The 25877-nt window shown below is 39.6% G+C and overlaps 1 protein-coding gene across 1 annotated transcript in view; it reads left to right on the top strand.

The window, feature by feature from the left end:
- Nucleotides 1-13021, top strand: part of lhpp (phospholysine phosphohistidine inorganic pyrophosphate phosphatase) — an 89131-nt gene extending 76110 nt beyond the window's left edge. Inside the window, exon 7 of the mRNA XM_052027477.1 lies at nucleotides 12567-13021. Coding sequence (XP_051883437.1) covers nucleotides 12567-12663 — 97 coding nt within the window. The 3' untranslated portion in view covers nucleotides 12664-13021. The remainder of the gene's footprint in view (nucleotides 1-12566) is intronic.
- Nucleotides 13022-25877: the final 12856 nt, after the last annotated feature.

Here is a 25877-nt window from a genome sequence, read left to right on the forward strand (position 1 = left end):
GGACTATCGTTTCAACTTTCTAATCCCAGAAACTTCGTTTTACAGCTGGCCACAGCTGTTTTGCTTTTTTTTAGAAAGAATCTAACACTTTGTGGCACAATTTAAGCATGGTTTTGAGCTCACCGCAGCTGACCTAGAGCAAGACACAGTTCTGTTGTTAGGAATCTCTACGCATTTTAAGCAAGATCCAACAGTTGCTTCCTTTTCCAAGAAGTACTTGTCTACCTTCTTTTTTGGAATGATTCATCAACAAGAAAATTATAGGAGTTGCTCCGATAGTTTAAATCTTTTCCAGAAATGGTTCAAAGCAGCTGTTTTGCAATGTGGATATCCAGTGGTTTCAGTTTGGGGCACACTTCCATATTTTGTAAATGATGACATGTTTCAGTCCCAGTACTGGGAAGTATTGTATACTGTTTATTTTTATAATGCTTTGCATCTGGATTCTCTCCTACTTTGTGACTATCAAGTCGAACTAGAAGACTGTGCAGCAGTATAATATACAGAAACTTTCATGTGTCATTGTCATACCAGGGATTGGCACTTCATTTGTGGTCATAATATATTTGAAAATTAAATATGTAATTGGTAAAGCAAGCATGGCTATAATGGGTCACAGCCATTGGGTTGATGATGTGGGTTGATGATGTGGCCTGGGATGAGCAAACAAAGTGCCTGAAACAGTTAGCACAGTACATGTATTACATTACAGTGCTGAAGCAGACATGTGAGAGATTATGCATGAAACACTTGGCTAATGCAGATACATTGTAGTCTTATCCGTTGCCTCAAAGAGACTTGCTGTCTTAATTTTCTCTGATTCAACATTGGGAAAACAATGTGTCATCAGCTTCCATTTATAACCCATCCTTCTCCTCAGCTGCTGTTTCAAACACTGTGCAAATCTTGGACCCCTATGCATTTCAAAACTGAGTTTCCAAACCCAACTTCCCTCAGTGACAAACATTTGCTTATCTGCTACAGAGCCCCTCATCTAAACCTTTATAATGTCGGTCCCAATGTTTCCCTGGATAGGTTCTCAACTTTCACTTTGCATAAATTGTAGTTTATCCAAAGTCTTTTTTTTCTTGTTCTTTTTGCCCAACTTTCCCATGGTGGCTTCTACTCAACTTTAAAAATCTCATCCTAGGATTAAACCCTTCTTTTGGTCTTGCTCCCCTCTATTTTTGACCTTCTGCAACTGCTCTCTAAATTCGATCCATTCCTGAACTCAGCCAGTTGTGCAACCCCGCCCTCTCTGTCCCAGCTTTGGAAATCATGTCAACCATATAACAACATCAGCCTCACCTTAGAAATTCCTTTTCCCTCCTCTAAAACCCTCCCATTGTCCTCTAATTAGCTTTTACTACATGGTTCTAAAGCAGCTCACATCTTTTAAGCAGCTCCATCATACAATGTTAAAAGCACAATATAAAGTCAGCATGTTGATGGTGAGGATACAAAATAATAAATAGGAAATATGTATCACAATACTGCCAGACATTTCCTGACACTTAAACAAGAGTTGACTGTCAGTAATTATGGCTTTAAGCAGTAACAGTGATAATCTGTTGGATATTTAAGTAATAGATGAAATGGATGTTCTGATTAAATGTTAAAGATTCTCATTCTTCAACTGCACCTTCTCCTTCTGACGACGAGGTGTGGATCTAAAACCTGCCAGTATTTTCAGTTAACGCATGATGAGAAGGACGAGAGAAGGGGCCACGCTGCCAAACTTGTGATTTTGCCGGACCTCCCGTTATCTTGTATTTTCAGTATATAATTTCCACTTGAACCTTTACCAGGAATGTTCATGCAGCCAGAATTTAAGCAACTTATTCAGTTCATCAATGTTGTCCCTGCCCCTTGAAATTAGATTGTATTATCATATTTAGCAGCTTGTTGGTTTGCTATTTCACATTAGCCCTATGGTTGATAGTGGATCAAGGGAAATCCCTGGGCAAATTGGTTTAGTTTTTAGCTTGTGTGCTGAACAGTCAGACAAACATTTACAGTGATTTGCTGGTGTTAATCAGATGCAGCCATATTAATATAATAATCTTACGGAACAGACGTGCACTAAACACAGTTTTGGCAATCTTAAAAAAAATCTGTCTAATGTGTCTCTCATTATTCCTGCCTAATCTACTTACCATTAGCCTCGTACAGGAAAAAAAAAGCTTCTTTCCACCATTAAAACTTAGAAAAGTTAGATTTTCCATTGGCTTAATGCCAGTTGTAAAGGCTGTGACTCCGACCAGTGAAAAGATTGTCCAGACTTGCCAAACAAATATATAAAGCATCATGCTGCTTTTATGCATTAACACAGAAAGGAGTCTGCCAAATCCCTGGAACCTGATAGCACACACAATTACTCATTACTTATTCTGTACAGAGATTGTGCTAGATTAATGAAAGAACATTAACAATCAGAACATTAATTTAGTGATGTACACCTTGGATATAAATGGAAATAAAGGTTTGTATGAGGGGATCTTCTTTATGTATCTCAAGCATTTCAAAGCATCTCAAGTACAAATTCTCTGAATTTCAATATCTGTAATGCAGGCAAACTGTCTACCTAACTCCATTTAAGATGTAGTGGGGTTAGAGGGTGCGGTTGGTGAAGGAGGGTGAAGCAGGTGCAAGGAGAGGAAGCAAGCCTTCGCTGGAAATGATGTGGTGAGGTAGTTTGCCTTTTTTACTCCTCTGGTTTTGAGGCAAGGTATTGGCTGATGCACAGCTGGAAATCTGGCACTGGCCAACCTTTGTGCTTTGTGGCACTATTGGAACTGGTCCCTCATCTGGTATGGTCTAAAAGTTGACTAGTGTATTTTCTGTCTTTTGAGTTTCCAAATGATCAGAGAAACTATATTTAATTTTTCCTTTTCCTTCACATTCAATTGGAAGTTAAAATACAAAAGCAAATTAGACCAGGCTACTTTAAAACATCCTATCAAAATCTCATGTGTTGAATAGTCAGATGCTACCCTGTGCATCACAGTTCCTTCATTCATCTACCAACAATTTCCATCAATTGGGACTTGTATCTGACTTTCATATGGTCCATGGCAGCCTCACAGACAGCACTGCTGCATGCCTCACATCCCTCTTGCTTTATCACACTGCCAGCTGTTCAACCTGTATGTAGATATATCATCCAAATATATTGCACAACACCCATTGGCACACTTGCTTCCTTTACGGGACCTGGCATGCAATTGAGCTGGTGCAGCTGCCCACTTGGTGAAGATGATACTCATCATTATTGTAATGGCTACTACAATCTGTGGCCAATGATAAGGAGGAAACCATTAAAGGTGATGGTATTCTCATGTCTAAATCGCCTACTTATGTCCCACTTCTCATTCTCTTCTGACTTGCAAGTTGCCATGGTACTACCATCCAGCACTCACCATCCCCTTCACCACAACCTTCACCTTGTTTCTTTCTCCTTTCAGACACCCAAGAACTCCAAACCCAACCTGGCCAGGAACCAGTACAAGAAAACAAAGAGAATAAAGGTGAAGACATGACAGCACTCTTGGCCAACAGCTCAAAAATAGGCATATTTTGTGTTTTGCAGAGAGCTACATGCAGTCCAGAATGCATTCCACCATGGGGAAACTTGCAGACCTCGCAAAACCAGGTGCTTGCTCTACTGCTGCTCTGTGAGATGAGACAATAAACTAGACTCGGCTCTTTTGGAACAGAGTGGATAGGTGATCACCATTTGGCAACAATGGATGTCAAACTGCAAGCTTCAGCCTTTTGATCTGTTGGTCAGGACTGCTGGCATGCCTTCACCTTCTTTCTCCTCCTGCTTTTCCACCGATTCCTGGCCAGATTGGATTTGGAGTTCTTGAGTATCTGAAAGGAGAAAACCAGAAGGATAAGGTTGTGGTAAGGGTGCAGGTAAGAGTTGCATAGTTACACCATCTGCCACTTGTAAATGAGAAGAGACTGTGGAATGGGGAAAAATGAGACATAACCCCAAACATAAACGTGCATGGCCAAAGGAACTTTGATGTCCAATGGAAAAGTGATTTTCCTACATTGTATTTGAACTTGAGGCTGCAGCAAGTGGTGTATTTCAGTGAGGAAATCTTTACTGAAGGGCAGGAGCACCACACATTGTTTCTCACTGAGGTTCAACCAGGACGTTTGCTCCCTGAAAGCTCTGAGTGGATATGGCCTCCTTCTAAGAGTCTTCTGATTTCCCACCCCCCCACCCCACCCCATTTTCCTTCATCTAGAGTCTCATCCTCCTCTATGTGCCCTCTGCTCATTTCCCCCCCGTCATACTGCACTCCATAGGGAACACTTACTGTTCTACCATGTCTGGGAACATCTGTGCTGAAACAAAAGACCTGGCACACCACTTTCTTAGCAATTTCAGAGGAACTCTAGAAATCATCAATCACTTGTAGAATTCCAGGAGAAATCAGTTAAGTGCAAGCCTGCAAACAATGCATGGGCCCTTTAAATGACTTGGTGGGCCCTTTCACGCTTCTGAAGAGGATATTAGCTGGAGCATCGATTTAGCAGTTCTAGCATTAGAACAGTGTTGTATGCTGAGTGATGTTATGGCCTTCCTACCCTACATAATACCTGGAGAGATAGCCTTGCAAGCTGTAATATCCTGCTAATATGCTTGTTGACTTGACTTATGCTCCAACTGTACACCACTATGCATTGGTTGGCTTATTGGAACCAATTCAGGGCCAGTTGTGCCTAAACATTCTGTGCTATGGAACCTTATTTTCTCATTGTTTCATTAAGAATTCATTAACTCATAAGGACACAAGAAAAAAGTAGACCCTTCAGCCCATCAAGGTTGTCCTGTCATTCAGTATGATCTATAGCCTCAACTTCTCTTCTGTGCCAGTTTCCCATAACCATTAATTCCTTGATCTATCAAATATTTACCTTTCTCTGCCTTAAACATATCTAATGATCTGTTCTCCGCCACCCTTAGGGGAGGGAATTCCAGAGATTCACTACCCTCTGAGAGAAATTTCTCTGCCCCTCATTTTTAATTGACCAGCCCCTTATGTTGTAGCTCTGTCTTCTTATTTGTGACTCTCCTGCATGGGGGTAATTGTAAACATTGTTTAGCAGATGCACTGCCTAAAATCACAGAAGTGAGTCATAGTGAATTTGGCTCAATGCCTGAAGTCCTTGTCCACCTGCCCTTACCAGTGCAGAAGACTGAATGAGCTGATTGTCTACCCAGGCAGCACAATATAGCAAGGCCTGAGTGGTGGCTCAGTCTTAGCCAGCAAACCCTGAGGATCTGCTTCCTCTTTGACAGGAGGCATGGATATGGGCATTGCCATGTCTCTTGTTAAAGCTAGGAGAGTTCTAAATAGTTTGCGCATCTCTGATATACAGAGACATTTAAAAACTTCTAAGATTGTTGGAAATAATTAAATTCATTAAAATATTAAAATATTTTAAATAAAAAATAAATTAAAGACACACTGAAACAGTAAGGACTAGCTGAAAACATTACGTAAAATAAGTAAAAAGATAAATATTTTACCTTTCTCCTCATGCTCTCCAGGTCTGATTGGTGTGGGATCACAGTAGTGGATTCCACAGCATAATGCAAAGGGATTGAAGCAGGTACAGGTTTTGCCACGTGACTCCATGCAGAGTCCAATGACAGATTAAGAGACAGATGCGCTAACATCTGTCACTCAGTTTATACCAGATTTACAGCAAATCCATGCTAGTCCCTGGTGTACTGAATGCTGGCGGCTCCTTTCAGAACCCACTGATGTGACTTCACCAAACCTCAAAGCTACCCAAATGTTTCAACTGGTTTACAAACTGCTCACCTAACCTAAAGCACTTGTTAATTTTGGTTTTTCTTTTTAGCTCAAGAGGGGAAATGTTGTCAAGTGTGAGTATATTGCCACATTTCCTGTTTTCATTTCCATTTTTTTTTTAAGTTGTCCAGTTTTCCACCATCTGTTTGAATTGGCGTAATAGCCAAGTTTAGATGAAAAGCTCCTGTTTTAGTTTTGAAAATCTTGTCATCTTCTATCCATCTGATAACTTGGTTCTCACTGCAATTTTTTACTTTTGTGAAACTCACCATCATGATGTGACTGATCGGTCTGTAAACAGTTATGTCACTCCATGATTGAGTACAGGCACAAATACCTTACACTCTGCGGACAAAGCTGGGCATTGTGCCATTCTCTTAAATATACAGCATGGAATTTGTTAGTCAGGATGGAAAACACCATCATCGTATGTTGAAATTTATTCTTCTCAAAGAACTAGGACATAAAGTAAATCCAATTAAAGGTTGATTGAACAATTATACTTTCAAAGGGTGCAGCAAATTGAAATGCATTTGACATCTTTCTGTGAATAAAAGCCATTGGAAAGCTTATTTTGGCTTTGGAGTAAAAGTGACGGAAGCTGCACACTGCTGTGAATATGGCTATGATCTCAGTTCCTTATGCAGCGCCCTCCTATTCCTCATGTATCTGACATTTCTTAATACAAACAAGCTCTTTGTGTTGAAAAATATTGCTTTTTGTTGTATCGCAGTTATGATTTAGGAGCCAATAGATGTTACATCTCCCTGGGCAGTCGGTAGCAGATTTGGCTGCCTGCAGGTTGGACACAAATCCACATCAGAATGAATCCAACCAAAATGAATCTTCTTGGTCACAAAGATAAAGGAATGTGTGCTCACCACCACACTTATCTCCACACAGACTATTATCATTCTAATCCCAGAGAGTAGCCTTGTAATTCCACTGGGATGCATTTTTCTTCAGTTTAAGCAAATGCTGGTGATTACCATTGAGAGTTGGAATGTTATCTTTGCAGCTCTGAGACCAGAATTCACATTTTTTGAGATGAAGAAATGAAAGTCTTCTTTCTCAGTTGCAGGACCTGGCCCCTGTGATCAAAGCCTGGCCTCTTCCCTTTCATCAAGAAAGGCCTGTGTATTTCTTGCCTCCTCCATCCTCCCTTTTCAATCAAACTTTTTAGCTGAAGGGAAGGTGGAGGCTGTCAGGTGAATGAAGCCATATACTGTCACCTTTCTTCTCTCTTTAAAGTTCTCCCCCAGATCCCTACTATGTCTCTTCAGCCATGGGGCCTCGCCTGCTGGAAACCAGGAGGTACCTAATAAAATTCTATAAAAGCTTGCAAGATGAGGTTTGGTGCCATTTTTGTTGCCTGTTTCTTTATAGGGTTGGCCATTTGCCATGGAGAGGCATATGCAGGCAATCCTGTCTAGTTATAGAGGTTAACGACCACACATACAGAGCAAATTAGGACTTCCAGATGTGGAGGTAAGCTTGCCCTCTGTTCTGGTCACAGCTCTAGACTGAGTGTTTGGTAGGCGCTCAGCCGACTCTCTGAGGTTTCCTCGTGTAGTGTTGAGTAGTTCAGGGTAGCAAAAAACATGTTTGCATACTTCTGTGAAAATGAAAATGTCACACTGCTGTTTTGTTACTGGAACTGAATGAGTTATTTATGAACCTTGAAGATATCGTGCAATTGACCCATATATAGCTGAGGATGCTGATGGGAAAATTCTTTAATTATCCATAACTTTATAACTTTGAAAGTTCAAGGGTAGTCCAACACATGTTCTCAGTAACCTGTCTCTACAATTCTGTTCTGGAGTACTGAAGGACCTGCCTTTGATATCTCAAAACCTTTGTTGGATCCCTTCATTCTGTGCTCTAAAAGGATGTTTGTGGTGATCTCATTTTCTCAAGACTTCACTCTGCTGTAATTGATTATATTTTCCATTAACCTAGGATTTTTAGATTCTTGTCTCCTCTATGCCTCTTTTAGTGTTCTGTGATATATACTAGCTAAACCTAATGCCTTTTCTAGTTTCCACTTAATTTTATACAGTATCCCTTTAAATGTTTACCTCTACTACTGGCTTTTCTGCATTCACTTTAGATATCCTAACAAGGTAAAACTTTACATTCAGATTCCTCTGTAAGTGCTGATTGAATGTTTCTGTCATTTCCTCATCCACAAATACAAGAGGGCACTTTTTGCCATTATGGTCTATCTTTCTTTGTCCTTGTGCTTTATATTCATTTATAAAATCCCTTAATGCCAGTCATCTTTACCACTCCCTTTTTGTTTACCTATTTTTCTGCTTCCTTTTATGTATTTCTTATTATTATTCTATTTTTATTTTATGTTTCAAGAACACAAATATCCTTTTTTGCTTCAATCTCTATTTATTCTCAGAATATCTGCTATTGTATCCCCTTATTTTGAATGGTGTGACATTGCAATATTGAGGTGCTAAATATGCAGTAAATCCATAACATTAAGTTATATAAATTGGTGTCAGTTCTAAATATCCTTTGTGATAAAGGCTTATTACTTTCAATCCACCTCAGTTGCACTGAGAATTAATTTTTGGTGAGCAGAAAATAAAAGGTTCAGTTGAATTAAATGAAATGGTTTGTGTATATTAGTAGGACTGCAGCTGCTGTAGGTACATTACAGATAGATGAAATGCAATATCATAATTCCAATGGCTAGGTGCAGGATGAGAGAAAGGAGAAATGTGCTAATAACAGTTGTTAGTTATTGCATATAAAGGATCACTACAGAGTGCAAGTGGTTTGCCCAGGAGTAACTTTTTTGTTCTGCCCAAGTGGTATGATTTTTGTTTCAGTAATACTCTTTGAAACCAGTTCTGTCTTTCTTGAAGACAATTAGATTCCAGGAAGCCCAAACTTGACAGTGGGTCTGGAGCTTCACCAGGACACCGATGTAAACGATGAATGTGAGAGACAGGTGATCCTGGTGAGGTGTGACATACAACCTATGCAATTAACGTGCACAAGGTCTATGATCTCTGATCCTCTTTTAACACCAGCCCCCACCCCACTCCCACCAATAACATTGAGTTATGCTAAAGGTTGCCAACATTACAAGATTGCCCTGGAGTCTCTCGTGATTAACAATTAATCTCTTGGACACTTTTGCAACAAAGTCCAAAGTCCTTGTGAAATGCTGACATTGTCAGGCATTTGATCACAGCTCCGCCCTGTTAGTTAAGAAGCTTTTTTTGTAAAAGGTGATGCAAAATTGGAGAATTGGATACATCCGTGTTTAGTATGAAAGTAATGTGATGTTTATTCTTGGGACGTGTAAAATCAGCTCAATTCTTCCTACGTGTGAATGATGGATAATTCATACCGGACTTGCTCATCTGATATTTAGTTGTGTGAGATGGTGCTGCTTGGAAGATGATAATCTAAGATTTAACTGTTTAACAGTGCATAAAGGGAGTTTATGCTCTTAGATAATATCATTTTGTGGTTTCTTTTACCATCTGGCTGGTTTTCTTGAAACCGTCACCTTCTGCAATTTTTTTTTGTTGTTGAAAGCAGCTCTTCACCACTCACTGTTACTGCACAGTTCCAGTGCACTAGAGAGGAGGAAATAAGTCAGCAGTCTGTTCAAAGTAGTCAGCATTTACTGTACCACCCACAGGAGATTCTGATATACAGAAAATGGTATATTTGGTTTGAGTTCTATATCAAAGGCTTAATTCCATAAAACAAACGATTTTTATTAACACTTGTCCTTACTAACAGTTCTGCTCCTTAGGGCTAGATTTTCTATTATTTTACGGTGAATGGTTGGGATTATGTTTTGCATGTCTTTGGTTTTCAAATGATAGGTGGTGAAACATCTGATACAGTTCCCTGCACCCAAGTGCCACAAATATAGATCTGCCTAGATCTTCAGCATGGACATCAGTTGTACCGATAACTGATTCACATTCTTTGTTCTACTTTCACTCTTTCAAGAAATAGACATCTTGGTGTGTGCAAAATTGGCTCAGATCTTCACACGTATTGCTGATGGGTAATGCATTCTGGAATTCTCTTGCTTTCAGCCATTCAGTCCAATTAATCATCTATAGAAAATAAAAAAAAATTTTTTTTAGAAAAAAGTGCAGCATATGTGCAAAAGTCCAGATGTATAGTTCCTTTAATATTGAGCAAGGAGACTGCTGCCATAACACAAGTAATGGGGTAAAATTAATCTGGCTGACAACAGTTCTATCCCAGTTCTTGTTTCATATTCGTGGTTGAAAAATACGTCAGTGAGAACGGCTTCACAGTGACAGGAACGGGGATCAAATGGACATGTTGCTGTGAACACTTGCTGGCCACAAACCAGTTATCCCTTTGTTGAAATTTCTGACATTGTTTTGAAAAAGTCTTGCCTTTTATAAGCAACAGTTGTTTTCACCAACAAAACACCTGTCATGACGTTCAGCTTGAAAGTTCAGTTTGTTCATGTTCTTTGATTTTGCCTGCACTCTCATTCACCTTTAGATTCCTCACTGCAACAGCCAGCTCAGGCTAACAGACATGCAGACAAGTTGTCCTGACTTATGCTAATGTTGAGAATGTACTAATTTGATAAAAACTTGCATAGGGTTCTACAACACAGCAAAGGGTCCTTTTGCCCACCACTTGCACACCAACCTTTTGCCCATCTGCATGAATCCCATTTGCCAGCATTAGGACCATATCCTTCTATGAGTTATAAGTGCCGCTCCAGTGCTTCTTAAATGTCATAAAGGTATTTGATTCCAGCACCTCCTCTGGCATCACATATCAACCCTCTGTGTAATCGAAAAAGCTTGTCCCTCCGATCTCCTTTAAAACTCCTTCCTCTCACCCTAAACCTCTGCCCTCTTGTTTTCGATATCCATACCATGGGGAAAAAAATTGACTGTCTCCTCTATCTCTGCCTCTCGTAATCTTATATACTTCTATCAAGTTACCGCCTCGAACTCCTTCACTCTAGGAAAAGCAAGCCTAGCCCTATCTAGCCTCTCCCTATAACTACGATCCTCCAATCCAGCAAAATCTCCTCTGCACTCCAAAGCAACCACTTCCATTTTATATTGTGCGGCAAATGCACACCATAGTCCAAGTGCAGCCTAACCAGTGTTTTGTAAATTGCATCTTAACGTCCCAACTTTTTATATTCTGTGCCCTGACTTACTAAGGTAAGCATACAATATGCCTTCACCACGCTTGAAATGATTAAATTCACACTTGAAAGGATTAAATTCCATTTGCCGGTGCTCAACCCATTGTCATACCAAACTGAAACAAGCCCTTTCCGGGCCAACTATCAACCACCCATTTACATGAATCCTACACTAGTCTCATTTTATCCTGCCCAAATTCCCATCAACTTTCCCCAGATTCTACCATTCACCTACACAGTAGGGGCTTTTTACAGTGGTCAGTTAACTTGCACATCTTTAGGATGTGGGAGGAAACCCACATGGTCACAGGGAGAACTGCAAACTCCACACAGACAGCATCAGAGGTCAGGGTTGAACCCAGCTGGTTGGAGTCGCGAGGCAGCCGCTCCACTATCATAGAATCGTACAGCAGAGAAAGAGGCCATTTTGGCCCACCTCGTCCCAAGCTTGCTTTGCTAATCCCATTTGTCTGCATTAGGCCCATATCCCTCTATGCCTTTCCTAACTAAGTACCTGTCCAAGTACTTAGTTAAAACATTGTAATCTTAACTGCCTCTACCAGCACCTCTGGCAGCTCGTTCCAGATACTCACCATCCTGTGTGTGAAAAACCTACACCTCAGATCTCCTTTAATTTTTCCCCTCTCACCTTAAACCATGCCCTCTAGTTCCAAATTCCGCTGCCCTGGGAGAAAGATTCTGACTATCTATCCTATCTATGCCCCTGATAATTTGATAAACCTTTATAAGGTCACCTCTCAGCCTCCTAAGTTCCAGTGATAATAAACCCAGCTATCCAATCCCTATAACTACAGCCCTCCATTCCAGGCAACATCCTGGAGAGTCTCTTCTGCACTCTCTCTAGTGCTACCACATCCTTCCTGTCGTGTGGCCACCAAAACTGTACACAATACTCGGAGAACTTTCTTTGGAGAAAGAAGTTCATTTATAGAAGTGCTTAAAATTATGAGAGGCATAGATAAGGTGGATGGTAACAGTCTTTCCCCCAGGGTAGAGGAGTCCAAAACTAGGGGTCATGGGTGAGAGGGGAAAGATTTAAAAGGAATGTTAGGGGCAACTTTTGCACACAGAGGGTGGTGAGCTGCTTGAGGAAGTGGTTGAGGCAGGTACAATGGTATCATTTAGGAAGCACTTGGATAGGTACATGGAGGGGCAGGGCTTGGAGGGATATCAGCCCAACGCAGGAAATTGGGACTAACTGGTTGGGCACCATGATCAGCATGGACTTGTTAGACCGAAGGGCCTATATTGCTCTATGAGTCTATTAGTTGTAAAGCCCAGGGAGTAAAGCGTTGCATAAGTACGAGTTCATTTCCTCACAAGCAAAAATGAAGAAATAGTATTTGAAGAAGTAACTGACTGAAATTATGTCTTAACTGTGATCTACCTTCAACAATTACAGCCATTTTGGATGCTGAATATATGATAAACTCTTCAAGCTTGATGGATTATATTTAATGAATCATCTTACTGTGTCCAGATAGTGATTTCTTTCACTGTGATTTTATTTGCAGACCATGTGATGAACAGCACCCAACAGTGAAGGCAGATGGGTACGTAGACAACTTAGCACAAGCAGTCACAATCCTTCTCGAACACCTACATCAGTAACTTGAACTCTGGTTTCGAAGAATCACCTGGTGATGAACAAAAATTGGGAAGTCATTAGAAATTTACAAATTCATCTACTGTCTGGTGCTGAAACGAACGTTAACCTTTGAGGTTACATGGCTTCTCAGAGTCAGCACTGCTCTGCAGGGTTTACTGTGAATACCATATTAAACAGTGCTAACATATTAAATAATATACATGTTTGTTAATAAGCAGTAAATCATTAAAAATTGTGTTCAATTTGGTTTACTGTTCGCACAGGACTCAATGATGCACTTGTGTACAGTCATGTAAATTGATAAAATCATGTCATCTGTAAATTTTACTGCAACACTTAATAAATATAATTTAAATCTGAGATTCAGGTTTATTGCTTCAATCAGATTCTCTCACACCAAACATTAACTATAGCTTGTCATGATCAGGTCAAGTGCTCAAGAAATGAGGAAGTATGAATTTATTTTGAAGATATACAGTATATTGTGTGGTGGCATTGTAAACTCAATGACCATGTATAACCCAGAGCAGGACACTTTCATTGGTAGATCTGAGTTTGAATTGTACCTAGTGCTAATTATAATCACTCCTGATGGAGAAAAGAATCATATCTCAGTCTGTTAAAATCCAATCCCCAAGGAGCATGAATTCACAAATCTCTGGAGCAAATTTGGCACAAAAATCCACACAGTGAGCCATGTCCCTAGGCTAGTGTAAGTAATTTAGTGCAGCTTGAATTCATTTTCATATATTTAGCTCAGAAATACAAAGTAAAACTACAACGTGGTAATTTTATCTGGTGTGATCTTAAAAGCTAGTGGTTGCAGAATTAACTGGCATTGTTCAGAGTAACTCTACAATCCAAAGCTTTAATACTATTTAAGTTCACATGCAGAATTAATGGTTTAAAGTTCTACAGGAGAAAAATAAATGTATTGAGAACATTTGCTTGAAACCTGAGTGATTTTAATTAGTTTACTATGAAGACAAGACATCAGCAAATTCTGACAAGTTAGTTTCTCCACACCTCCTGTGTTCACAGCTATCACTTCCAAGAGCAAATCTGTCCCCCATGAGCTAAAACTTACCACTCTCATTCACTTCACATCTAAGATTGCAAGTTTTATTACTGAGTCAGTTGCTCTAGAACTTGTATTGGATTCCCAACATTTAATTTCATCTCCAGACAGAAGGTTAAGCATATTTAGAGGTTAAACCTACAATTAAATTTATTTTCAAATATTCTGTGATTACACTGTACAAGATTAATGCTAGTGATAAAAGCATTTAGAAAATGAGAAAGAATGAGGTTTTTTTTGGACATGTTACCTTTTTACACTCTGCAATAAACCACTAAACTTCTTCATTTATTGGTTGTGTATGGCTGATGTGCTGATCTTTCCTCACTTTGCTGAAATTAAAATTTTGTTTTGGATAAAGTCAGAAGTGAAAAAAAAAATCACTAATAGCTTTCCAAATGTGACACAAATAAAACAACACAAGTGGTAAAGAAGACGTATGGCATGCTTGCCTTCATTAGTCGAGGCATTAAGTTTGAGAGTCGGGAAGTTATGTTGCAGCTTTATAAAACACAAGCCAGGCCACATCTGGAGTATTGCATTCAGTTCTGATCACCCCATTATAGGAAGGATGTGGAGGCTTTGAAGAGGTTGCAAGAGGTTTACCAGGATGCTGCCTGGATTAGAGGGCATGTGCTATAAGGAGAGGTTGGAAGAACTTGTGTTGTTTTCTCTAGAGCGGTGAAGGCTGGGGGGAGGCCTGATAGAAGTTTATAAGATTATGAGAGGCGTAGATAGAGTAGACAGCTGGTATCTTTTTCCCGGTGTTGAAATGTGTAATACTAGAGGGCATGCATTTAAGGTGAGAAGGGATAAGTTCAAAGGAGATGTACGGGGCAAGTTTTTTTAATACACAGAGAGGGGTTGGTGCCTGGGCTGGTAGTGGAAGCAGATACGATAGAGGCGTTTAAGAGGCTCTTAGATAGGCACATGAATGTGCAGAGAATGGAGGGATATGGACATTGTGTAGGCAGAAGGGATTAGTTTAGTTTGGCATTGAATTACTAGTTTAATTAGTTCAGTGCAACATCGTGGGCCAAAGGACCTGTACTTTTCTATGTTCTAAATAACTAACCCTCAGAACATGCACTGTGAATCAAGCCCGCCGTTTGAAGAAATCAGTGTTGCTTTCATGATAGATGGTATTTACAATTATTTCCATCTCCCGAGTTTGTGGATAGCACCCTCATCATTATTTGGAGCTGATTTCTAGTTCAGGCTCCACATACAAGTGCAAATCTCCATTTCATGAAACACCTTACAGTGATAGCAGTTATAATAAATAACAATTCCCTCATTGTGCTGAGTGTGAATGCATTATTTTTTTCTATTTTTTTAACTAGTCGTCATCCTTAATTGGACACAAAAGATGCATTTCACTTTGTGTTTCAATGTACATGTGACTAATAAAGATATCTTTTGCTCGAGTGATCTTGTATTAAGTCACCTTCCTCAAAGTTAGCAGGATTTCTACAATTGGTATTATATGTTAAATTCATACCCTTGCGTCTGTTGAGTTTCACTTAGAATTGAGATTTGCGGTATATAGTCTTAACTAAAATACACATGAAAATGGAGGGCAAAGCTATGCTGCTAATGAAAGGAGCCACTCACCGTCTCATAGGGTCATCCAGATTCTTTCGGTCTCCACCTTATCGCAGATGTTCCCTTGCTCTCTCCACTCCTTCTCTGCAACATAAAGCAAGTTTATTTTTTCAGTTTTCCATTCTGATTAAAAGTCATTGACCAGAAACATTAGCTCTGTTTCTCTCTCCACAGATGCTGCCTGACCTTCTATGTTTTTTTTCCTGTTTTTATTTTATCTTCCAGTCATGTATATCCACAAGCTACAATGAAATAACACTAATCCTACAAGATTATTTTACTGTTAATGGAATCTAAAACTTTTAAGAAAAACACTTAAATCATATTCGGAGATTTTGTTTGTTAGTTGTTTTGTAAGCAACACCTGTACAACTAAATACAAGAACAGAATGAGATCAGTAGTCTGAAGACCAGAACAGGACAAGCGGGGAAAATGACTACCTCGAGACATCTCCAAATGATGCTCCCAGGTAGTTAAGATTATTAATAATGCCAAAGTGGTCAGTGTCAGCAGTTGACAAATGTGAGTGAAAGGCCAATAATTTCACTTGCAGTCATTTGTAAAATTATGCAACACTCGCCTGGCTGCTAGAGTCTTTGCCATATCCCTCATATCGTGTGGCTTTACCTTGTATCCCTGCCCCATCAGCACCTCCCTCTTCACTTACAAGAAATACTCCAAAACTGAAGACTCCTTATCTGCAAGGGTCTCTCATCATTAATTCATTGGAAAACTGGAAGAATCTATGTAGAATTTGAGGGCCATCTGCAAGAATGTCAACTGTGTAGGACGGTAGTCATCATTTTTCTAAATCTATTGTTAAGACAGATTACTAAAATTGAACAGAAAGATTACATTTAACAATTGAAATTTGATTTGTTCCACTTGTTAAATGGCTTTAACTTAACAAGTTATCTGGTTTTTGCAAAGACGTACGGGTAGGTTAATTTGGGTTTAAAATGGGCGGCACGGACTCGTTGGGCTGGAAGGGCCTGTTACCATGCTGTAAATAAAATTTAAATTTAAAAGTATATGGAATTTAGATCAAGGTAATAAAACTAGAAGTCTAGAAAATGAGATTTCCAAGACTGCATTTGAAAATTAAATGTCAAAATAACCACACCAAATTTTCCTGCCAGTGGTGAGAATGTCCTCTTCTGAACAAGTGGAGAAGAATTTGCATTGCATGGTACCATGACAATAAACAAATATTTTATAATAAAAGTAATGTAGTTGTAGTGTTTAAACCAAAGCTTTTATTTATGCATTCAAAACCATATGCTGTCATTTAAGAATGTCTCTGAGCTAGTGAGCAGGGAGAAACGTGATCAAGGGGTTCTGTAAATTCCAACTGATAATGACCTTTCATCACATTAGACACCCCGTGCTGGGAATATTCAAGGGAAAATGTTTGCATCCACAGTGACATGGAAGCTTATGTTTTGTGCTTTTTTTTGTCCTATGCTGTTTTTCAAATTTGGCACATACTGATCTTTTTAAGCTTGGTCAATCCACTGTACTCACTGTTCCTAGGACCCAAGCACAGAGCTGCAGTAGAAAGACTGCATGTTTTAATTTGTTGTCTTTATGCAGAAGATCTGGACTGGAAACACTCAAATCACCTAACCTGTAACAATCTACATGTGTTTTGCTAAAGTAATATTAGCTGAAAATAGGTGGAATGGCAAAATTGATTAGTGACCGAGAATCAATCCTAATGCTCATTCAGAATTGTTAGTTTATTATTATTTTAGTTAAATCAATCTTAACATTTTACAACATCATCCCAATCCCTTAACCTTGTTCGAGCAAGGCCAGCCCCAGAGAAGCAAGCTGGAGGTAAATGAGGTGGAGGGGGTGGCCTTGCTTGAACAAGTGTGAGAGATTGTAGCTCCTGGATTAATGACTGTTTTTCTCTTTAAAAAAAAATTGTGTGCCAGGGAATTATTCCTGAATGACTTTTGTGGTTAATGGCTCCAATTAGCTCAAATGATTCAGTGCCAACAAAATTACTTAAAGCATAGCACGCTGAATGTAAATGCATAGGATTTACATTAAGCTGTAACACCAGCCCCTGTAGATGAAAGTTAACAGTCCATAAACTGCCTAATTATTTTTGTACCTGTTCTCCAGCTTTTGAGGATCTGTGCTTGGGTTCTTAAATCTCTCTGCTTCTCTGTAGTTCTTGGCTTCACGTCAGCTAGACATACTCCTCTACCTATCTTGGGTCAAAAGGAAATGCACTTTGAATTCTGTCTGCTCACCCACTTAATTTATCAACGTACTATATATTTGCAACTTTCTGCTCTTCTGCACCTGGGAGATACCACTAAACATATGGTGCCAATGGAGACTCTGCTCTCTGTCACCTACCTCCTAACCATTTCCTTTCCCACATTCAAAGGTTGCCTTTAATTCTTTATTCTTCCATTGATCCTAACAGTTTCTTGTGGAAAGAACATAGAACAGTACAGCAAAGTACAGGCTCTTCAGCCCACGATGATGTGCTAACCTATATGAACCTTATCCCCATTCAATCTATCCTCCTCTCCACCTCCCATTACCCTCTATTTTCTTTCATCCATGTGCCTATCTAATAGTCTCTTAAATGACTCTATCGTATTGGCCCCTACACCACCGCTGGTAGTGCATTCCAGGTACTCACTACTCTGTGTGAAAAAAACCTACCTTTGACATCTCCCCTGAACTTTCCTCCACGCACCTTAAACAGGTGACCTCTAGTATTAGCCATTACTACCTTGGGGGAAAAGATGCTGGCTGTCCACTCTGTCTATGCCTCTCATTATCTTATATACCTCTATCAAGTCTCCTGTCATCCTCCGTCGCTCCAAAGAGAAAAGCCCTAGCTCACTCAACCTCTCCTCATAAGCCATGCTCTCCATCCCAGGCAGCATCCTTGTAAATCTCCTCTGCACCCTCTCCAAAGCTTCCACGTCCTTCCCATGATGTAACCAGAACTGAACACAATATTCCAAGTGTGGTCTGACCAGAGTTTTATAGAACTGCAACATTACTTCTCAGCTCTTGAACTCAATCCCTTGGCTAATGAAGGTCAGCACACCAAATGCCTTCTTAACTGCCCTATCCACGTGCGGCAACTTGGAGGGATCGATGTACTTGGGCCCCAAGATCTCTCTGTTCCTCCACACTGCTAAGAATCCTGTCATTAATCATGTACTCTGCCTTCAAGTTCATTCTTCCAAAGTGTATCACTTCACACTTCTCCGGATTGAACTCCATCTGCCACTTCTCTGCCCAACTCTGCATCCTGTCTAAATCCCATTGCAACCTACAACAACCTTCTTCACTATCTACTGCACCACCAACCTTTGTGTCATCTGCAAACTTACCAACCCATCCTTCCACTTCTTCATCCAAATCATTTATAATATGCTCAATTTAGTGGTTTCTCTGGTTATAAACTAAATCTTAATAAAAGTGAGCTTTTCCCATTAAATATGCAAGTTCCAATCTATAGGCAATTACCATTTAGATTAGTGACTGATTATTTTACTTATTTAGGTGTTAAAATTACCAAGAAGTATAAGGACTTATTTAAAGTTAACTTTTTACCCTTAATTGATCATGTTAAACAATTGTTTACTAAATGGTCCCCACTGTCCTTATCACTGATTGGTCGAATCAATGCAGTTAAGATGACTATTTTACCTAAATTTCTGTATCTATTTCAGGTGGTTCCAACCTAAATCCTTCTTTGATAGTATTGATTCTAAAATTCATTCATATATATGGCAGAATAAAAACCCAAGGTTAAGTAAGAAATATTTACAGAAATTAAAAAAGAATGGCAGTATGGCTTTGCCTAATTTTAGATTTTACTGTTGGGCAATTAATATTTGAAATTTAATTTTTTGGACACAAGATTTAGATGTAACTCAATGTCCACGATGGGTGTATCTCAAGCATGAGTCAGTGCAAGGGTTTTCATTGGCTTCTATCTTAGGGGCCTCACTCCCCTTTACATTCACTAAATTGAATAAGCAAATAATTAATCCAATAACTAAACACTATGGTTTAGTTACTAAACTAAATGGTTTCAATTTCATAAATTTTTTGGATTGAATAAATTTATCTTATCAAGTCCTGTGCTATCTAATTTTTTTCTTTCAACCATTTAGAATTGATCCAGCTTTTCTTTTATGGAAAACGAAGGGAATAACGTTTTTGTGATCTATTTGTTGATAACTGTTTTTTGTCTTTTGAACAGTTGTCTATTAAGTACAATTTGCCTCGATCACTTTTTTTTAGATATTTACAGATTATAAACGTTTTATATGTTACTCTACCTACTTTCCCAATATCACATCCAATTGAAATTACAGGAAAAATTTTAGGTTTTAACCCTTATCAGAAGGGCTTGATAGCAATAATTTATGATTTGATTATGAAAATACATTTAGAGATACCGGATAAAATTAAGAATGATGGGAAAGAGAACTTCAGATACCTCTGCCTATAGAGACATGGAAGAAAATTCTTCAATTAGTTAATACCTCTTCAATGTGTGCTAGACACTCTCTAATACAGTTTAAGGTGGTTCATAAGACCCATATGTCTAAGGATAAGTTAGCTTGCTTTTATAACCATATAAATCCTATCTGTGATAGATGTAATTCGGAGGTGGCTTCCCTGACACATATGTTTTGGTCCTGCCCTCTTTTGGAAAAGTATTGGAAAGATATTTTTGACATCATTTCAGTGGTTTTGAATATTGATTTACAACCACATCCTATTACTGCAATTTTTGGGTTACCAATGATGGATTCTGGCCATTTATCTGCCTCAGTTTGTCGTATGATTGCATTTGTTACATTAATAGACAGAAGATCCACTCTATTTAAATGGAAAGAGGTTACATTACAATGGTTTTCCCAAACTATAGCATGTTTAAACTTAGAAAAAATTAGGAGTGTTACTATTGATCCTTCGGTTAATTTTGAAGAAACTTGGAGCCCATTTATCCAGCATTTTCATATGATGTAAACTGACCTTTCCGAATCCTCTCAATAATTTTCTATTCGAATATAGAGGAGTGGAGTTAATGACATAATTTTTTTTAAATTGATGAAATATGACAGCCCAGCTTTTGTTTAGTTCTTGGTTAGTTTTTGTTTACTATTACCATTCATTTTGTTTTGTTACTTTTTTTTAGTTTGGGTTTTTTTTCTCATATAGTCAAATTTCTTTTAAATCTTTTTCATATTCAATTATTAAGAGATTGGGAGGTTCAGATTACATATTTTACTCTTTATGTTTGTATATGTTAACTGTTATTATTGTAATCCCAATCTCCTTATATCATGTGTATAATTACTATTATTACATATATCAATGTGAAATTAATAAAAAGGTTGAAAAAGAAAGAAAGAAATCATTTATAATAAATCACAAAGAGCAGGGGTCCAGGAACAGATCCCTGCGAAACACCACTAGTCACCGACCTCCAGGTCAAATACTCCCCTTCTACAACCACCCTCTGCCTTCTGTGGGCAAGCCAATTTCGAATCCACACAGCTAATTTTCCATGGATCCCATACCTCATGACTTTCTGAATGAACCTACCATGCGGAACCCTGTCAATCACCTTACTAAAATCGACAAATGCCACATCCACCGTACTACCTTCATCAATTCATCTTGTCACTTCCTCAAAAAACTCTATTGGGCTTGTGAGGCACGACCTGCCCTTCACAAAGCCATGTTGACTCTCCCTAATATCCTCTGCTTCTCCAAATGCTCATAAATCCTGTCCCTAAGAATCCTCTCCAATAGTTTGCCCACCACTGATGTAAGATTCACTGGTCTATAATTCCCGGGATTATCCCTTTTACCTTTCTTGAACAATGGAACAACGTTTGCCATCCTCCCATCTTCTTGTACCATTCCTGTGGCAGGGAGGACTCAAAGATCATTGTTAATGCTCCAGTAATCTCTTCCCTCACTTCCCATAGTAACCTGAGGTATATCCTGTCCGACCTCAGGGACTTGTATATCTTAATGCTTTTTAGTAGCTCCAACACTGGTTCTTTCTTAACTTTGGCATGCTCCAACACATTTGCCTATTCTATGCTAACCTCACATTCGTCTAAGTCCCTCTCCCTAGTGAACACTGAAGTGAAATATTCATTTAGGACCTCCCCTACAAAATAGGGAAGAGTAGATTGTTTCTGAATATCCATTAAGTAGTGTCCATTGAGATTAGAGGTCTACTTGCTTTCAAAGTTATACCCAACCCTAACCCAAGCCAACCATTACCAATCTGAACCCAACCCAAACCCAAGAACTTGGTGTCCATCCAGACCATTGCCAATTATTCTGTCCTGGCGTAGGGCCAAAGCACCTGCCCAGCCATCTGGCATAGCAGTGCTCCCATACTGTATATGTACAACTTGGCCCCCATGCAAAACCCTTAAGCTTGTTTATTTTAGTGCTTGTTCTCTTCCAGTCAAGCTCACCTGCTCCCCATCCCAGTGTCCTCCTGAGTCTGAGCCAGGTGTCCTCTCCTTTCAGCAGCAGCTTTCCCACCTGACGAGACACATTTGACCTGTTCCTAGAGCAGAGCTGTTACCCTGACGGACTGCCTCATAGTGCCCATGCCAAACCCTCTCCGCTTGCCTCAGTCAGCATCACCCTGATGTGGCTTTACTTAATCTAAAAGGCTTGGCTTTAAAGTGACGAAACACTTGGAGATTGCAATAGCACATTCATTTATAATATGCTGCCCTGGACTGATCCAACCCAAGCCCAAAGAACTAATTTTTTTCAAAGCCAACCCAATCCAATTGTTGAGTCCTGTTAGGCTTGGAATAGGATAACCAGGCTTTAATCAAGATTTCATTCATTATCTATGTCAGTGACCTGCTCAAAAGATTCAGGTTGGATTAGTTAGGCAGGACCTAGCTCTTGCAAATCTGTGCCAGCTTTCTCTGGTCATTTTTGTCTAAACACTCAGTCACCTGACCCTAATAATACCTTTTAGAGATTTTCTTGCAGCAGTTTGCTGGTTTATCTTTCACATCCTTCTTAAATACTGGCAAACTTCCAATTGATTAACATTATGGTTAATTAGCAAATTGGTTTATTATTGTCACATGTACCGAGATCCATACAGATCATTTCATTACAACAGTGCATTTGAGATAGTGCAAGGTAAAACAATAACAGAATGCAGAATATAGTGTTACAGTTACAGTTACAGAGAAAGTGCAGTGCAGGCCATAACGAGGTAGACTGTGAAGTCAAGAGTCCATCTTATCATGCTATGGGACTGTTCAACAGTCTTATAACAGCAGGATATTACAAGACTCGAGCCTGGTGGTACATGTTTTCAGGCTTTTGTATCTGCTACCTGATGGGAGTGGGGAGAAGAGAGAATTCTCTGGGGTGTGTGGGGTCTTCGATTATGCTGGCTGCTTTACCGAGGCAGCGAGAAGAGTAGACAGATCCCATGGAGAGGAGGCTGGTTTCCGTGATGTGCTGAGCTGTGTCCACAACTCTCTGTGGTATGGAGCTTAGTGGTCCAGACAGAACTCAAACTGCTTATCAGAGAGCATGTTATTGGTAAGTGCTGCTTGATAGTTGATGATTTTCAATCTAGCTTGAAATTATTTCCAATGAGTTAATTTGGTTTATTTTAGTTACTAAGTTTAGTTGGAAATTATTTTTTAATGTGTTCAGTGCCATCACCTCCCCGCTTCCAGGGCATGTTGCAAGAAGAATTGGAAAAGAAGTCTGGAAATATTGGGAACCAAGGACCTACAGGCTCACCTCCTGAGAATGGAGGATTTTGGGGGGTAGAAATAGGGAAAGAACCCAATAAGTGTGACTGAGCATAATGGAAGGAGGTGGCTACATCCCAGAAGGCTACTACACTGACCTATCCTATCAAGGAACAGTGCCACAAAAGGTACAATGATTAGAATAAAGCAGACAAGGTAAGGAACTCAGCATGCTCCTGAAAAAGATAATAAGGAACAAAAATCGGGAAACAATAGTCTTTCCACTTTTACAGTTGCTTCTTGTTTTCCTGTTTGTTTTCAGCATGTTGTACTGCTGTTCACATTATTTAAGAATGTCAAGTTCTTTAATCCAGTGTGGTAAGGTTAGTACCAAATATATGGCTATTCAGGTAGGAAGGCAGCTACTTTCAGGCAGCATGTATTAGTTGGGTTCAAACTAAGTATTGGCAATCTTCTAGAATCTCAGTTTTTGGGGGAGAAAATCATCAACTATCACAAGATAAGGGAGAAGAAGCAGGCCATTCGGCCCATCAAGTCTGCTCCAAGGAAAAGGGAAAAAGAAATGGGGAATGGGGAGGAAAAAAAAACCTATTCTAATCCCAATTTCCGGCCTTATCCCCATATCCCTTGATACCCTGACTATTTAGATATCTATCTATCTCCTCTTTGAACGCCCCCACTGATCTGGCCTCCACTGCTGTATGTGGCAAGGAGTTCCACAAATTCACCACCTTCTGGCTAAAGAAATTTCTCCTCATCTCTGTTTTGAAACTGTGCCCTCTAATTCTAAGATTGTGCCCTCTGGTCCTGGACTCACCCACCAAGGGAAACAGCCTAGCCACATCTACTCTGTCCTTTCCTATCAACATTTTAAATGTCACTATGAGGTCCCCTCTCATTCTTCTGTACTCCAGTGAGTACAGTCCAAGAGCCGACAAACGCTCATCATACGTAAGCCCTTTCATTCCTGGAATCATCCTCGTAAATCTCCTCTGAACCCTCTCCAACGTCAGCACATCCTTCCTAAGATGTGGGGCCCAAAACTGCGCACAATATTCCAAATGAGGCCTCACTACGGCCCCGTAGAGCCTCATCAACACTTCCTTACTTTTATACACTATACCTCTGGAAATGAATGCCAACATAGCATTCGCTTTCTTTACCACCGATCCGACCTGGTGGTTAACCTTTAAGGTATCCTGCACGAGTACCCCCAAGTCCCTTTGTACTTCCGTACTTTGAATTTTCTCTCCTTCTAGATAATAATCTGCCCGTTTATTTCTGCTTCCAAAGTGTACAACTGCACATTTCTCAACATTGAATCTCATCTGCCATTTCCTTGCCCGTTCTCCTAAACTGTCTAGGTTCCTCTGCATCCTTTCTATCTCCTCAATACTCCCTACTCCTCCACCTATCTTGGTGTCATCCACCAACTTAGCCACGAAACCATTTATTCCATTATCCAAATTGTTGATGTACAGGGTAAAAAGGAGCGGTCCCAACACCGACCCCTGCGGCACACCACTAGTAACCGGTAACCAACCAGAATGAGATCCTTTTATTTCCACTCTTTGCTTCCTGCCAGTTTGAGTTGTCAGGACCACTAAGCACCATACCATGCAATGGCTTCTATTCATACATGCACAAGGGTGGAGATGAAAGTGATTCCCTTTGTTGGCAAGCCAGTGCTTGATAGAATATATCACCAAAGAAACCAAATAAAATTGATGTATGTATGAATCTGGGGGAATAATCACAACCATACGAAGCCATACCAAGCACAAAGGAAGATGGTTGTGGTTACTGAAAGCCAATTATTGCCTGGTGATTACATGTGTTCAATACCACTCGCAGTTCCTGAGATAGTGAAACAAGCAGCAAAATCTGAGCAACTCTCAGGCACAGGCTGATAAATGGCACTGCAGCAACTTGCCAAGATTTCTTTGGTAGCATTTCCCAAACCACAACCTGTACCACCTGGAAGAATAAAGGCAGCGAGCACGTAAGAGTACTACTTCAAGTCTCTTTCCTAGTTGCACGCCATCCTAACTTGTTCAATACCGGATCAAAATCCTGGAACTTCCTAGCTAAGTCCATTACCAAAGTGAGTGCCATAAATAGGTTCAGTACTGACAGTCAAAGGAGAATTGCTCAGGAGCGATGGAAAGGAGCAATTTGTTGCATTGATCTCAATGGTTCAAGGTGGCGCTCCCAATCATCTTCTCGAGGCAATCAGGAATGGGCAATACATGCTGGCCTTGCTAGTGAAGTCTACATCCCATGAAAGAATTAAAAGATAATGGACTTTTCAAAATGGGCTGATAAAGTAGGCAGTTGAAGATCACCGCTCAGGACATATTGTTGTGTCTGCAATGTCTAATCAGGAAATTAATAGGAATAACCCTAAAACAGATCGGTACAAGTCAATGTGCTGGGCACTTCTCTGCACCCCCAATTTTCTTTCCTTTGTTCATAATTCATATTGGTGTATTTTTATTAAAACTTTGACAGTGTGCATCAAGAGGGATTCATGATGGATAAGTGTTTTCAATTATGTGGCGAGATTAGAGAATTTCTCCTTAGAGCAATGGTTAAGAGAAGTTTTAGTGTGGCAATTCAGAACTGTGAAATTTTGATTGCATGGGTTGACAAGAATTGCTTCCACTCAGAATTTTGTGGACACAGACTTAAGCTATTTAGCAAAAGAAAGGGAAGATGAGGAGAAATTTTTATATTGTCATGATTTGTATA

The sequence above is a fragment of the Pristis pectinata genome, chromosome 12 (genome assembly GCF_009764475.1).
Source record: "Pristis pectinata isolate sPriPec2 chromosome 12, sPriPec2.1.pri, whole genome shotgun sequence".
NCBI lineage: Eukaryota > Metazoa > Chordata > Chondrichthyes > Rhinopristiformes > Pristidae > Pristis > Pristis pectinata.